At 41.7% G+C, this 16,222-nt stretch overlaps 1 protein-coding gene across 1 annotated transcript in view; it reads left to right on the top strand.

Annotated features, from left to right (window-relative positions):
• Positions 1 to 226: 226 nt before the first annotated feature.
• LOC101285789 (serine/threonine-protein kinase Nek5) overlaps positions 227 to 16,222 on the top strand; it is a 47,331-nt gene continuing 31,335 nt past the window's right edge. The window contains exons 1-3 of the mRNA XM_049701332.1: positions 227 to 847; positions 2,808 to 2,946; positions 10,695 to 10,791. Of these exons, the coding sequence (XP_049557289.1) occupies positions 2,830 to 2,946; positions 10,695 to 10,791 (214 nt within the window). The 5' untranslated portion in view covers positions 227 to 847; positions 2,808 to 2,829. The remainder of the gene's footprint in view (positions 848 to 2,807; positions 2,947 to 10,694; positions 10,792 to 16,222) is intronic.

Below are 16,222 nucleotides of genomic sequence, written 5' to 3'. Positions count from 1 at the left end.
AAAATAGAAATTAATTTCCATTGATATGATAGGGTGATGGGTAAGATTTTGAATCATGAAAAACAGTACGTATGGAGATATGAGTTCAAAGAGAGAAAGGAATGATGTAAACTTTCTAATTCTTAAAGGAGAGCTTTCTTTTTAAAAAACTAGATATGGTGGGTTTCAAATTGCCGTGGTATTTAGATTCCATTGGTTATGTTTTACTTGTGTCAATATTTATAATTGCTGGAAATTACATCCTTTCAACTGCTTAAACATGTAATGAAACGTTTCTGACGGCACCTTGATGTGCAGTGGGAATGAGGAATGCTTAGTGGGCGATGGGGAGATGGTGAGAGAGCATGTTTGCAGACCACTGGGCAGTAGCTCGTTTTATAAGAGGACCCCATGGGAGGCCGCCAGCTGTGGTCAAAAGAGCAGGGCTCCGTTCCAGTCTCCATCTCTTAACAGTATTTGAGACCTTGCACGAGAAACTCTCAGTCCAGCTCAATTGTAAAACTGGGCCACTACCACCTGACTCGGTTGTCGCAAGGCATAAAGAGAATATATGCAAAGCCTCTGGTACACCGTAAGCAAGAACGGGGAGCGGAATGCTTGTCGAGTGTAAGCAGAGGAGTCCCGACCTAAGGTGACGGAGGTGACGCGGCCAGGTCTCCAAACGCCGCGGCCGGCCCCCACCCCTCTTCCGGGTGGACTGTGTGGACCCGTCCTCTCGCCACTCTGGCCCCGCGCCCCGCCCGCCTTCGCTAGCGCGGCTCCGCCCCGGCCGCCAGCGGGCGCAGAAGCGTCTGGAACCTGGACCCACCCGGGATACTACTCTGGCCCCGCGGAGCAGGCGGAGCAGGTATGCTATGGGTGGTCCCCTCAGTCCGAACCCGGAGCTGCCCCCAGGGCCTCCGGGAGCCCCGGGGAAAGGGTGGAACCCCCGCCCGGGAAGACGCGAGCCGCAGAACTGCGGTCTCCGGTCCCGGGCCGCGTCGGTCTCCATGGCAACGCGCGGCGCACCCAGCTCCTGGCCCCCGCGGGAGTTCTGCCGCCTTCCCGCCGGCCGCCTCCCGGAGAGTGTTTCTAAGGGAGAAGGATTTTTCCCCCGGAACCTAGGGGCTTCCACCCACCGGTGCCTCTTGGGCGGGAGCGTCGCCGTCCCTCAGTTCCTGCGCAAGTGCCCTCGAATTCCGATTCCGCCAGCGCCTCCCTCAAAACCCGGTCCTCCAGTGTCCCCAAGCCTTCCCTGGCTGCGGAGCTGGCTTCCAGCCCTATCCCACCTAATCGTACCCCCTTCCTGCACTGACACAAATTACTCAAAAACGTAACCTGCCTGCTCACTCAGGTTTTAAAAATCAGCAAGATTCCCTAACTGTACTATTGAATATAACGGGGAAATGCAGTGGAGCAGTTTACGCAAAGCCCCAGAGGCTGGAGGCTGGCCGAGGGCCGCCCGGCCGCGTAGCTTCCAGAGAGGTGGCAAGTGGTCGGAGGCAAGTGCTGGGCCGCCAGAACCTGCCCAAGACAGTTCAGAAACAACCCCACTGGGAATTACTGGCCCGTTTTTTGCCCACGGGCTATTGAGGGTGTACTTGTGTTACAAGCACCGTGTTTCCAAAGAAATGGTAGAGAGGAAGGGACCACATCGCTTACTACCCCCGGAGAATTCACCTTCCCCTCTCGAGAAGCCAGGACCCTGGGCTGAGAGTGACGAACCCAAATCAAAGGAGCTTGGGCACCAAAGGGAATGTTAGACCTTTTAACTGGGGATTCTGACTGGGTAGGTCTTGGATGGGGCCCTTGTATACTCTGGCCTTACACACCCTCCTGCCATACCGAATCTGATCAGACGAATCTAAGTGCCACAGTGACTCTCTTTATTATAAAGTCTATATTTCAATCGGTAAATTCTTGGTACTGGTACACTGGAAGAAGTAGTGAAGTAGCAGGGAGTCACCTGATAAGGACAGCTGCAAACTTTTAGGTCTCAGCTGCCAGGAGCAGCGTGGCCAGTGGGGGAGTGATTTTCCAAAACGGTGAACAGTTCCTGGTAAAGTTCCGAACAAGGTGCAGGCAAGCCTTGATTTACATGTAGTTGCATTCCTCGAAAATTCAGTGTTAAATAAAACTGTGCAAAATATACTTTGTATTTAGATGTAAAATAGTTTGGTTTTAGCCGCAGATAATTATAAACGGATTTTTCCAAGCACATGAATGTGTACGGAGACTTTTTAAGGTTGTAGGGGCGCTGGAAAATACTGTGCGGGACCGTCCCTAGCATCGCAGAATCTTAGTATCTCAGACCCCAATGGCTTCTGAAAGCCTTCGTGCCTGCCTCTCCATCTCTGCGAACAGAAAAAAACTCCGTAAGTTTCAAAAATTTCCCCTAGGGGGCAGTAACGCCCCACTGAGAAAGGCTGGACTGTAAAACCACACAAGCAGAAGGACAATTCCTGCTGCCTAGAGGTGCCCAGACGGGGATATTATATTTTTCTTTCTCAGAACAATCTTCAAAAACATTGTTATTTCCATTTCAGAAATTAGAAAAGAGAGGTTTTACGAATTAAGTTATTTGCCCGAGATGACAACACTAGGGTGTATCAAAGTTGAGCTGCAGCCCCAGTCTGACCATGGAGCTGGCTAAGCTCTGTCTCTCTTTGGTTGTTACCTGTGGCCGCAGGGAAAGTTATTTGATTCAGTCTTGGCGAAATTAGAATGAAAGTTTTAGCAAAATGAGTTCTTACGTTGTAGTGGTCTGTTTTCTGACTTGTTCATATTTATGAAAAGTGTGCAATAAAATTTCATTGCTCTCATTTCAGGTAACTCCATGCATTGGAGACCATGGATAAATATGATGTGATTAAGGCCATTGGGGAAGGTGCCTTTGGGAAAGCATACCTGGCCAAAGGGAAATCAGATAGCAAGCACTGTGTTATAAAAGAGATCAATTTTGAAAAGGTAAAGTTAAAAAGTTAAAATTCCTGTTCATTTTCAGTGGTATATTCATCTGGCTTTTAATCCAGTTTGTCAAGGAAACACATCTTTTTTTTTACAAGTATGAGTGAGTTGACTTTTGTTTGCTCAAATCCATTGTCCAAACAGCAACCAATGATCTTATTTTCATTTTTATTTTTAAATTTTATTTTTAGTTTTGGCTGAGCCATGCGGCATACGGGATCTTAGTTCCCCGACCAGGAATGGAACCCATGCCCCCTGCTGGGGAAGCAGAGAGTCTCAACCACTGGACTGCCAGGGTAGTCCCCAGTGATCTTATTTTTAAAGAAGGAAAGAAAGAAAAAAAGGAAAAGAGAAAAAGATGTTATCGTCCTGGCTCCTATGGTACTCCTTACAGTGATAACATCTTTTTTTTTTTTTTTTTATCCTATGGCACGTCTGTGAGATGCCCCCTCCTCCGTTGCTCTAGTTCCTCTGTTTTGCTGTGTGCTTCCTCTGACTGCCTCTCCAAATTCAGGTCCCCTCCACAAGGAGACCTTCCCCAAGCATCCTAGCCAAGGTAGCTCCCTGACTTCAATCACTCCTTATCACACCACCCTGGTTTATTTTCTTAGTAGCATTTATAATGATCTGGAATTACTCTGCTCACTTATTTCTTGTCTATCTCCTTCCCCATGCAGAACAGTGCCTGGCACATAATAGGCGCTCGGAAATATGTATTGAATGCATTGAAGGAATGGAGGAAAACCCTATGTTATTGTTAGTCTAATGGTTTTGGAGAATAATTAAATATATTTGATTTAAGAGGAATCATTTTTGCTAAATTTCCCTTGGTTTGTGTTTATGTTACCCTCTCTAGTGGCTGTGTTGGCTTCAGATATACAGGGATAACAGTGTCCATTATGGGCTAGAATACATGTTAAGGCAAGTCTCGTTGGTTACCTTCTGGAGGATTTATAAGTGAGAGGAGCAGAAAAACTTCCATACAAAATGGATGAATCAAGTTGCACTTATGCGAATGTACTTAGTGCCACTGAACTGTACACTTAAAAATGGTTAAAATGGTATCAATTTTATGTTGTATATATTTTACCATAATTTTTAAAAATTGGGGAAAAATAGGGACTTCCCTGGCAGTTCAGTGGTTAGGAATGGGTGCTTTCACTGAAGGAGCCTGGGTTCAATCCCTAGTGGGGGAACTAAGATCCCACAAGCCATGCAACATAGCCAAAAAAAAAAAAAAGAAAGAAAGAAAAAAAATTGGGGAAAAATAAAAGGACTTCCCAAACTTACATTAAAACTCAGGTGTAGATGATTAGCTTCAGGGCGAATGCTTTATTTACCAATACAGGTCCCTTTCCATGGATCCACCACCTATGTCTGCTAATGTCCTCTTAGTCTAGTGGCCTGTGAGGGCTTCCTTCCACGACCTTATTCTCCTTACTCTCTTTTGTTTATCTGACTGCTCTTTCTCTGGCCTGTCTGTCTCTTCACCCTCCGTATGTCCCCGACCACCTATCCTTTGCCAACTCTCTTTCTGTGTACTGTTACCTGACAGTCACCTCCTTTCAATCTTTACCACTAAACAGATCACTCTTAAAACTCTGTCCAGCCTTGGTATCTTCCAGAGCCCTAGTTGTGCATTTCATTAGCCAGCTAGATATCTTCAAGTAGTATCTGTGTGAGTAATCTACTGCTGTGTAACATATTACCCCAAACTTCGTGGCTTAAATAATAGACACTTATTATCTCACAGTTTCTGGGCATTAAGAATTCAGAGTGAGGGGTGTTGAGGACCATCTTGGAAGCTAGCTAACACAATTGTACCCCAAAGTAGAAATTTCTCACTTTTCTAAGCAGATCCAGGTCACCCACTCTGTGCTACTCTGTGTTAATGACACCAGTATTTTTATGATATCCAGGCTCAAAACCTTGGGGTCATCGGTGAATTTTTTCTCTCTCCCCATCCAATTACTTGCTAAATGCGGTTGACTCTTTCTCTCCCTTGAATTTGTTTCATTCCTTTTGTCAGTGGCCTGGGTTACTTGGATCACTTCAGTACGTTTCTCATGGTTCCAGCTCTCATGTAACAAAATATTGGGAATTCTCCCCCCAGGCTCCCAAACCTTCCCTGGGACAGAAGTCATAGAGGAAAAGATGGCTAGATGCGTCGTCATCTTTGACTACACTAAAATATAAAACTTCTGAATGATGGAAAACCATCATGAATAAATGGAAAGAAAACTGACAGAATGCCCAAAATACTTGCAAGTGTTGACTAAAGTGTGGTAGCTTTTTTTTTGGCGACGCGGTGCAGCATGTGGGATCTCAGTTCCTCCAGCAGGGATCAAACCCAGGCCCTTGGTAGTGAGAGCATGGAGTCCTAACCACTGAACTGCTAGGGAATTCCCTGTGCTAGCCTTTTATAAATCTTAAAAAGAAAAAAAATTATAACTGAAGAAGTCATCATATACAAATTTCAAACTCGTTAGAAAACTAAGAAAAGTAAAATAAATCTATTGATTTTATATCACTTTTTGCTGATACAATTGGAAAGGATTGAAAAGAATATAAAAGTGGAGGAAGCGGGCACTCTCTTGCTCTGCTGATAGGAGGGTAAGTCACCCCGAGGGAAATTTATCAATACGTATCAAAGCCTTAGAAGGATCCATGCCCTGTTTGTATCATTGATGAGGAGTAAGGTCCAAAATACGTTGTAAAGATGAAAAAAAATCAGGCCACAAAAAGTTATGTATATATATGTATGTACTGTTAATGTCACACACACACACACACACACACATGCACACACAACATTAACAGTGGTTATTGCTGATTGGTGGGATTTCACCTCTATCATTTCTTTCTGCGTGGTCAGAATTTTTAATATGAAGCATATATTATGTTTTTAAAATTAAGAATTGTATTATTTGTATAAGCAGAAAAAGCTATCTTCATCTTGAAAAAGAAAAGAAAAAAAAAATGTATGCATCCTAGGATCTGGTAGTTCTCCTTCTGGGATTGTATTCCAAGGAAATACCCAGAAATGTGCAGACAGTCAGCAAACAACCTAAATGTCCAACAGTTGGGGATTGGTTAAGTAATTTGTGAAAGACTAAGCTGTTCATCAAAATCACGTTGTAGTCAAAGTATTGACATGAGAAGTATCATAACTTTTGCTAATTAAGAAAATAGTATGTGTAGAATGATGCAATCTTTGTAAAAATATATGCATTCTCTCTCTATATAAGTATGTATATTCCCACACATATCTGCCCATACATATAGGAAAGACCTACTTACTACATTATTATCGAGGTGGAATGTGGGATTATGAGTAATTTTTGCCTTGTACTTTTATATCATTTCACTCTTCAGATTAGTTTTGACACCCCTCTCTGATTTGTTCCCAAATTCCATTTTCAACCTCCCCTCACATACTCTTCCTTTTTGCCACATGCAAATCCTTTGCACCGCAGCCTCTGTGCTCACCCGAGGGGCTCTTTCTTCCCAAAAGGTCTTTGCCTGCCCATCCAAGCATCAAGATCCCACTTGTTCAGGGCTGGGACTCAGTACACCTTGTAGAACCTTCCAGATCTAAGTAACCTCTCTTTCTCTGTAAACTCCATAGCTTTTTTTTTTTTTTGCGGTACGCGGACCTCTCACTGTTGTGGCCTATCCCGTTGCGGAGCACAGGCTCCGGACGCACAGGCTCAGCGGCCATGGCTCACGGGCCCAGCCGCTCCGCGGCACGCGGGATCTTCCCAGACCGGGGCACGAACCCGTGTCCCCTGCATCGGCAGGCGGACTCTCAACCACTGCGCCACCAGGGAAGCCCTCCATAGCTTTTTATCCGTACTGCTGTTATGGTACTGATTGCTGTCTACTTTGCTGTGCTTTAGCTGTTTATTTTGTGTCTTCTCCTCCTTGTTAAACTGTATATTCTGTGCAGGCAGAATCCAGGTCTTTTGCACCTTGGTATTCCACACAGCAGCTAAGAGTTCTTTGCACCAGTAGCGGGTCAATAAATTCTTATTGGATAAATAATTCAATGCATAGATACTTTCAGGCCTTCTAGCTCTGTTGTTAAGCTGGTACATATTTAGGAATTATAAAACCATTTAAATACTAAGTAAAGAAAAAATTATGTGGGAGGTGAATCCTCTATAAAAATATATATTAATACATTTCATAGAGTCTCTCCCATTCTTTAGTATAGATAATAAAAAGCTGACTGTATATTTCTCATAGAGCAGTGAATTTTTTCATCTTTTACTTCATGAACCACCCTAGTCCCCATGCCATAAATAAGTAGAATTTCTATTGGGCCTCGTTATTGTTCTTTCCCATCTCTCTCTGTGTTATCAGAGTTGCCTAACAACATTTGTGTCACAGTATTAACATTTATTACTTATTTTTTTCTTTCTACTCTAATGTACTTTTTCATTACTTCTTATCTAGAGAAATTTACATTTCTTCTCAGCTCTCCAGCACCCCTCCACAAAGCAAACTCTAGACCCCAGAACTTAAATTGCTTATTTTCTTACAGGTACCAAAAAGCTCTATATTTTCTATCATCATCCTACAATTATCAAGCATATTCTTTTATTTCTTGCCTTCAAAAATGCATTGTATCTTTTCTTGATAATAAAAATTAAAATGTTCATTGAAGAAATTTTGAAAAAAACTGTAGGGAAAAATAAGGCTATTTAGAGGAAAATGAAAATCACTTTTAACCTCTCTCTTCATCACTATTAACATTATGGTGAAGTTCTCTCCAGGCTATTTTTAATGCATAAATGTACCTTGTAAGTTATTAGAATATATTAGATGATTGATGTCATGGTGGATATACTCTTTTATAGCAGCGTTTTACCCTTAGTATATTGTGAATATTTTCTCATGTCATTCAATGTTTTCATATAATAAAATGTTCTCATATAATATCATTCAATGTTTACAGTAATAGTGGGTGCCTAGCAGACCTCATGTTATCCCAGGTGTTTTACATAATTAATCAATTTAATCTTCCCAACAACTGTAAAGGTAGATCTCATCACCCTCACTGTTTAGGTGAAAGGGCTGAGGCTCAATGAGGTTAAGTAATTTGCTCAACAAGGCACAGTGACCAGCAAATCCTTCTACCTCTTCCCCTGCTCTTCCTGCCAGTGCTTCCGTGGATTTTTGATGACCGCATAGTGTGACATTAGGTTAAAAATACCATATTTTATCTAACTCTTTTTCTATTTTCAGAGAGTTATGTTGCTTGATTTTTTTGCTATGATTAAATAACGTTTAATATGTAGAAGAGTCATTTTTTCTTAAACTGTGTATATGTGTTTACCTATATGTGCATTAAATAAAAAGGTCTAACAATTAGCAGCAATCACTCCTAAGGAATAGGAATTCGTGGGATGGGTGGGGAGGAAAAGGGGAAGTTTTACTTTCATCTTATTTACTTCTATCTGGCTTAAAATATTGTTTCAAATCACTAGTGTATATTCTTAATTAAAAACTAATAGTAAAACACTGAAATGAAGGCTTTTGTATGAGAGCCCTTGGGCACATTTCTGATTATTTTCTTTGGATAAACTTCTAGAAGGATTAATAAGTTAAAAATAGGAGCATTTTAAAGTCTCTTATTAGATACTGTAAACTTGTTTTCCTAGAAAGATTTTACCAATTTATATACTTACACCAGAAGTATGTGAGTGCCATTTTGCTTTCTGGTTAACTGTGGGTATTAACATTCTTTTTGTCTTCGCCAATTTCACAGATGAAACATATTAAATTTTGTTTTAGTCTTCTTTTATTACTGAGTGAGGTTGAATATTTTTTACTGTTTCTGAGCCATTTTTAATTTCTTTTATTTTTTTAAGGGTTGCCTAGGCATGTATTTTCCCATATTTCTATTGGCATATTTGCCTTTTTTTCTTACTTGCCAGAATCCTTATATGTTATAAATACAAAAAATCTTTGTCATATATATTGCCAGTATTTTTACCTAACTATAAAAATACACTTATCTCCCTATATTTGCCTTTCAATTTTGTTTATCATAGTCTTTTGAAAAAAACAGTAGTTATAAATTAAAGTAGTTAAGTAGCTAAGTCTATCCTGGTAGCGTATCTCAGTTATTTTTATTTTGAAACTCATATGTACCAATTATGCAATTTAAAGTGGGGGGAAAGATACTGAAGCTTAGAAGATTTAAATAATTTACTGAAAGATACATAGCTAGGAGGCAGTAAAGCTGGGATGGAGAATAGTAATTTTTTTAAAAATTTTCAAATTTAAATGAGGATGAAAAATTTGGGAACTCACACATTACCTGTGGGCCAAATGTTGAAGGTCATTACAGAGGGAACTGTGGAGAGGACCAGTGACCCATGGAGGCCAGAAGGGTGGGGCAGCCGGGCCAGAAGTCAGTGTAGAAATGACAAAGCGTCAAGAATGAGGAAGAAAAGGTAGAAATGAGGTGTGGCCATTGCCAATGGCACCAAAACATTTGAACAATATTGTCCATAGATGATAAATAGAATAATAAGGAAATACATCAGGGAGTGAGGGGAGGAGAGAAATAGGTAAGGCAGATTAAGGGGTACAAGCCTCCAGTTGCAAAATAAATGAGTTATGGGTATGAAATGCACAGTGTGGGGAATATAGTCAATACTTAATATCTTTGTATGGTGACAGATGGTAACTAGACTTATCTTGGTGATCACTTTGAAATGCACATAAATTTTAAATCACTGTGTTGTGTGATGGAAAATGACATAGTGTTGTAGTTTTTGAGTTTTACTTCAAAAACAAACTCAGAAAAAAAGATCAGAATTGTGGTTACCATGGGCGGGTAGTATGGGAAGGGAGAACTGGTTGAAGGTGGTCAAAAAGTACAGACTTCCCGTTACAAGATAAATAAATACTAGGGATGTAACGTACAACATGATAAATAGAATTAACACTGCTGATGTTATACATGAAGGTTGTTGAGTAAATCCTAAGAGTTCTCATCACAAGGAAAAAATGTTTTTTCTATTTCTTTAATTTTGTATCTATATGAGATGAGGGATGTTCACTAAACTTATCGTGATGATCATTTCATGGTGTGAGTCAAATTATATGCTGTACACGTTAAACGTATACACTGCCTGTATGTCAATTATATCTCAATAAAACTGGAAGGAAAAGCAATAATAAAAGCAAATTAGTTTTTTAAAAAGAAAAGAAAATACATCAAATCTAAAATGAAGTCACGAGAGACATTTTATTTGAAAACGAAAAACGTAGTAATCTTAACATAGAACTTTACCGGTCTGATTTATGTGATATATGACATTTTACTTTTTTTTAGATTTCATTTGTTTCTTCTCAGCAGTGATTGCTGCTGGAACATTGCATTTTTTTTTTTTTTTACAAATTCCTTTGTTGCTGAAAGATAAATATTTAAATAACTTTCCTCCAGATGACTAAATAATTGACACAGTACACCAATCCAGCGGAGATTTTAATACAGCAGAACTTCACCAGAAATACTTATTTTCTTGTTTCTGATTGTCACTGACAAACCATTGACTAGACATAGGACACTCTAATTCTAGAAATGTCATTTCCTGCCGTTGAGAGATCTGTTGCAGAAGTGCTATTAAAAGCCAGTGAAATCCTGGAGAATTTTCGATGACAGTGAGTAAAAAGCATTCCTTGAAAGCGAATTGTCTTTACAGACAACTCTGTCTCTTAATATAATTTAGATGCCCATCCAAGAAAAAGAAGCTTCAAAGAAAGAAGTCATTCTTCTGGCGAAGATGAAACATCCCAACATTGTAACCTTCTTCAGTTCATTTCAAGGTTTGACTTTCTCATTTTCTTAAAGTATTTTAATAAAGTGTGGGCATGTAGACTTCTGTATAAAATAGTTCCTGAGAAGTGTGTATAAATTAATTTTTGTAACTGGACTCATTTTCCCATTTACTTAAGTTGTCATTTGAGACATCATCTTTATTTCTTCTCTGGTGAGTTTTTGTAGGCAGCTTTCCTAAATTTTCTCAAGTTTGCCCACCTGCCTTTAATTCTCACTCCCTCAGATAGTTAACGATGGGTGTATTAGCTTTGCTGCAGTAAGAAATTTCAGTGACCTACAAGAATACCATCTGTGTCTCACTCACATTACATGTTGGCTACGGTTGGGCGGGGTCTTTACTTTTTTAATTTATTATTATTATTATTATTTTTGGCTGTGCCTCATGGCTTGTGGGATCCCGGCAGTGAAAGCGCCGGGTCCTAACCACTGCACTGCCAGGGAACACCCAGGAGGAGTCTTTAAGTCTGGGGTCCAGCCTGAAGGAGCAGAGCACATATGGAGCTGTTTTCCTGAGCCAGAGGAAAGAGCAGGACACAGAGCCCACCACACCCTCACTCTCAGATCCCTCCTAGGATGTGGCATGTTTCTTACTTTCCTTATGTGCTCACGTTCTGGGTGCAAAGCAGCCGCAACCAGCTCCGGGAATGGGGTGATGGTGGGGGAGGGTACACTCTGTCTCTGTGAGTCCTTGCATGTCCCGGGGCAATGGGGAGGGCTGTACAATTCTCCTACAGAGAGGCAGCCAAGCAAACGGCCAGAATAGAGGGGAAGAACTTTAAGGCCTCAATTCCCTTCTCTGTGTGCCTGAATACAACATTTCTGCTGCCTCTATCACTTGACTCCAAAGGTTAAAAAACAAAAAGCCCACTAAAAACACCATAAAAGGAGCGTTGGTCATTCATTCAGTTAAGTATTGATCGAGTGCTTACGCTGATGCATTTTTCTAGGCGCCAGGAATACAGCAGTGAACAAACACAACAGGCACAAATTCCTGTCCTCGTGGCTCTTACATTGTAGTGGGAAGAGACAGACAATAAACACATATACAGCATGTCAGGTGTTTAAAAGGCTGTGACAGGGCTGTCTGTGTCCCCAGTTCACCATGGGGCATCCCCATCCCAGCACCCAGCACTGGGGGTGCTTGAATTCACAGGTCAGAATTAGTTCATGGAGCAGGAATGTTGCCTAGATATCTTCAAGCACCATCAGGGGTGTAAAAATCAGTAAATAAATTTTAAAAGCTATCTTTTGAGCTTTTACACTGTGCAGGGCACTGTGTTTCTTGCAAATTAAAACCACTGCATTCAAAATAGCTCTCTGTGTTTCTTGCAAATTAAAACTGGGTACATTCCTTAAAAGAGCTCTCGGGACACCTCCAAGGTCTTTCTGGGAGCTGAGAGTACATGTGAGCCGGGAATTGAGTCGTACCGAACAACTTTTAAGGGGCAGCCGCTGAATAAGGTGCCTTGCATTCCTGTTCATTGATTTCTAACAGCGACGCCATTAGACAGTCTTCCTTTTCCTCATTCTGTGGGTTATGATTGTGACTCCCTGTGACTCGTAAGTCCTGCTCATCGTCAGGCCTTCTCTGAGATCCCAATTCAAGTTACAGCCCCCTGTACTGATCTCGCCAGCACTTCTGTACTGTGTGTGTATGTTCATATACGCCATTAGGAACTCTAATATTTGTCTCCCTTTAAGACAGTAAACATAACAAATTCTTTTGCTCACCACTTGCTCCTCAGCATGTAGCCCATAGTAGGTGCTCATACACGTTTGCTGAATGAGTGCCTAGACTGGGCCATTTAGGAGAGTGGAGTATGTCTTTTTTTTTTAATTGATTAATTAATTTTTTGGGCCACACCCCACTGCATGCAGCAGCGGTCCCCAACCTTTTTGGCACCAGGGACCAGTTTCGTGGAAGACAATTTTTCCACAGACCGAGGGTGGGGTGGGTGGATGGTTTTGGGATGATTCAAGTGCATTCCATTTATTGTGCACTTTATCTCTATTATTATTACATTGTAATATGTAATGAAATAGTTAAACAACTCACCATAATGCTGACAGGAGGCGGAGCTCAGGCAGTACTGCGAGCGATGGGGAGTGGCTGTAAATATGGATGAAGCTTCGCTCACTCTTCCTCCACTCACCTTCTGCCGTGTGACCCGGTTCCTAACAGGCCACGGACCGCTAGTGGTCCATGGCCCCGGGGTTGGGACCCCTGGCATGCAGAATCTTAGTTCCCCAACCAGGGGTCAAACCCGTGCTCCCTGCAGTGGAAGCACAGAGTCTTAACCACCGGACCGACAGGGAAGTCCCTGGAGTATGTCTTTACACCGTGCAAAATGGATACTTGAGGATGGTTTACACTGGATACCATTATAAAATTAGAGGTCATTTTTTACAGCAGAAATAACCTTCACTGACTTCGTTTATGTTGTAAGCTTAAACTTTCTTACGACAGCCTTTTCCTTTGCTTAACTAGAGCACGTCTGTGTTTAGGAAAACTGGAGCTGTTGTGACGGCTTCGAGTTTGCCTGGCAGTTTGTTGGGACTTGAAACACTGAGCTTATCTGAAAGCCTCAGAGGTCCTCGCAACACCTGACTCTAGAGAGTTGGGGGAAAGCCTTCGTTTACCCTCAAACAGCTCACCTCGGAACAGAAGAACCCTGGCTCTCGTTCATTAGTTGTTTGTCTATAGAAAGTAGAAGTTTTCATAAGTTTGAAGCAACATGAGAAAAATAAGAGAATGTAGTAAGATTTTCCTAAGGCTAAATTAATTCCACTTAAATTCCTTCAGTAAATTTTTATCAAGTACCTATAATTTGCTAGGCATGGTCTAGGTAAAATAGGCCCAAATCCCTGCACTGCTGTTTTCTGTTGCTGTATAACCAGTGAACACGAATTTAATGGCTTAAACAGGCACCCACTTATCCTCTCCCAATTCCTCTAGATTGGAAGCCCGGGCTTCCAAACCCTGGATTCTCTGCACAGGGTTTCACATAGTTGAAATCAAGATGTCAGCTGTGTCTGCAACCTCATCTGAGGCCGAGTTCTCTTCCAGGCTTATTCCGGTTGTTGGCAGGTTTCATTTACTGCAACTGTAGGACTGAGGTGTCTGCTTTCTTGCTGGCTGTTAACTGGGGGTGATTCTCTGTTTCTAGAGACCAACCACCCTTCGCTGGCATGTGGCCCCTTCAATAGGCCCTCTCCAGCTGGAACCTCTCACTTCTGTTTCTGATTTCCAGACCCAGATTTTAAGTGGCTCTTGTGATTAGGTGTATAATCTCTTTCTATTAACTCAGAGTCAGCTGTTTAGTAACTTTAATTATATCAGCACATCCCCTTTGCTATGTAACATAATCATGGGAGTGATATCCCATATTTACAGGTTACACTCTCGCTCAAGGGGAGAGAGTTCACAGTGTGTGTGCGTTCATGCCATCTGAGAATTCTGCCTGCTCTACAACTGTGGAGTTTACATTCCAGGGGTAAAATGTGGGGAGAGACAGACAATAAATGTAAACATAATTAATAAGTACAGTATATGCAGGTTAGAAGTTGATAAGTGCTGTGGGATAATAAAATAGGGGGAGGCAGGAGTGGAGGGAAGCATTGTAAATAGGGCGGTCAGGACAGGCCTTGCTGTGAAGGTGACATTTGAGCACAGATTGAGGAGTCCTGCTAATATCTGGAGAAGAGCTTTCCAGGCAAGGAGAACAGCCACTGCAAAGGGCTGACGTGTTAAAGGACTAGCCAGGAGGCTTTGGGGAAAGGCCATCTGCTGTTGGCCCTGAGCACCTCTGCATGTTTTGGCTGGATATGCCAAGAATGCCAAGCCCTGACTGAGAGCTGGCTTGTTCACTGCTCACTGTAAAAGCAGTCGATTCCTCAAGTGCAGTGTTCCTCTCCTGTAACGTAGCCACTGCGTGCGCAGTTGTCCATCTAGGCTCTGTGGATTTGGGAGACAAAGAACGAGTGCTAACATGAAGCTCTGACAGCTGCTTTTGCCAAGAGTAATAAAGTCCTTTGTCTCTGGCCCAGGAATCTCGTGTCTTCTGCCAGCATCCATGACAATAGTCACAGGCTGGTAAGCAGGGCAGAATCTCACACCTGTGGCAGAAGCCACTGTGGGTGCAGTGCAGTGAGCAAGGGGGCACAGCAGAAGATGTTTTTATTCTTTGTGCTGAGCCCGTGTTCCTCCTGGGTTCAGCACTAAAAGGCTTTTATTTTTGTGGAATGATGATGATACTGGATGATACCTCGTTCCATCAAATCTAGAGGCCATTGGTTGTAAGATACATTATTATGTGCTGATGAAAAGGAAAGATACTGCCCATGAGACTATGACACTATACTTTCATATCACAATTTTTATTTTATATGTATTAAAAGAGCTCTTTTAGACTTGTTTAAACAGAGTTTTGCTTTCTATTACTCCTGTACATTCATAAAAAGGGAAATATGAGCAGATTAAATTGGTTAAGATAGTCTAAAAATTAATGAGGCTGGGTGACACGTGGTTGCTTGAGGCAGAAGCCTGGTGTGTCTCCCTTTGCCTGGCAAAGCAATAAAGCTATTCTTTTCTACTTCACCCCCCCCTGAAAAACAAAACAAAACAAAACAGAAATTAATGAGGCCGTGACGACATCAAGACTGCTGGGCCCACAGTCACCAATTGGAAGATGCCAATGTCTGTAAGACATAATCCTGATTTTTTAAAAGGGCATTTTAGAATAAATTAATTATAATAATTGTTCTTTAAGTGTTGGAATTTGGCAAGACAAAGGTTGCAACCCTGAAGTTAGTGCCCTCAAATAGTTTTGAAAGGTCAGTGACCCATGAGCTTTATAGTTCTAGAAACTCCTGCCCTAGAGGGTGCCGTGCACTTCCTTTTTGGAGTATTCTTTTTTTCTCCTTTCTGCATTTTAAAATATTATACATGCTTAAGACTAAACACAAATCCCACCCCCAAACCTAAAGGGATCTCTCTCTGGGACTTCCCGGGGGGTCCAGTGGTTAAGGCTCTGTGCTTCCACTACATTGCAGGGGTCACGGGTTGGATCCCTGGTCGGGGAACTAAGATCCTGCAAGCCGTGTGGCGTGGCTACCCCAACCTGACAAATGTAATTAAAACTAAATATAAAAAAAATAAAGTGATCTCTCTCACCTCTTCTCTGAGCACTTCTGAACTCTTACTGACCGTTTCACTTGTGTGGCATTTGTAATAAGCTGTGTTATAACGTTAGCGTATATTCTTCATTTCCCTCGGTGAGATTGGAAGTTCTGTGAGAACAAGGATTGTTTCTTATGCCTTTTCCCCTTCCTAAAGTGCTTAATTTTTTTAAACAGGTGGAAAATTTGAGAGCACAAATGACCTTTCCCAGCAGTTCTAACCCCATTAAATATGAAATT

This window comes from Orcinus orca, chromosome 18 (genome assembly GCF_937001465.1).
Source record: "Orcinus orca chromosome 18, mOrcOrc1.1, whole genome shotgun sequence".
Taxonomy (NCBI): domain Eukaryota; kingdom Metazoa; phylum Chordata; class Mammalia; order Artiodactyla; family Delphinidae; genus Orcinus; species Orcinus orca.
Note: the sequence above shows the minus strand (reverse complement) of the source record. Positions and strands in the feature narration are given on the sequence as shown.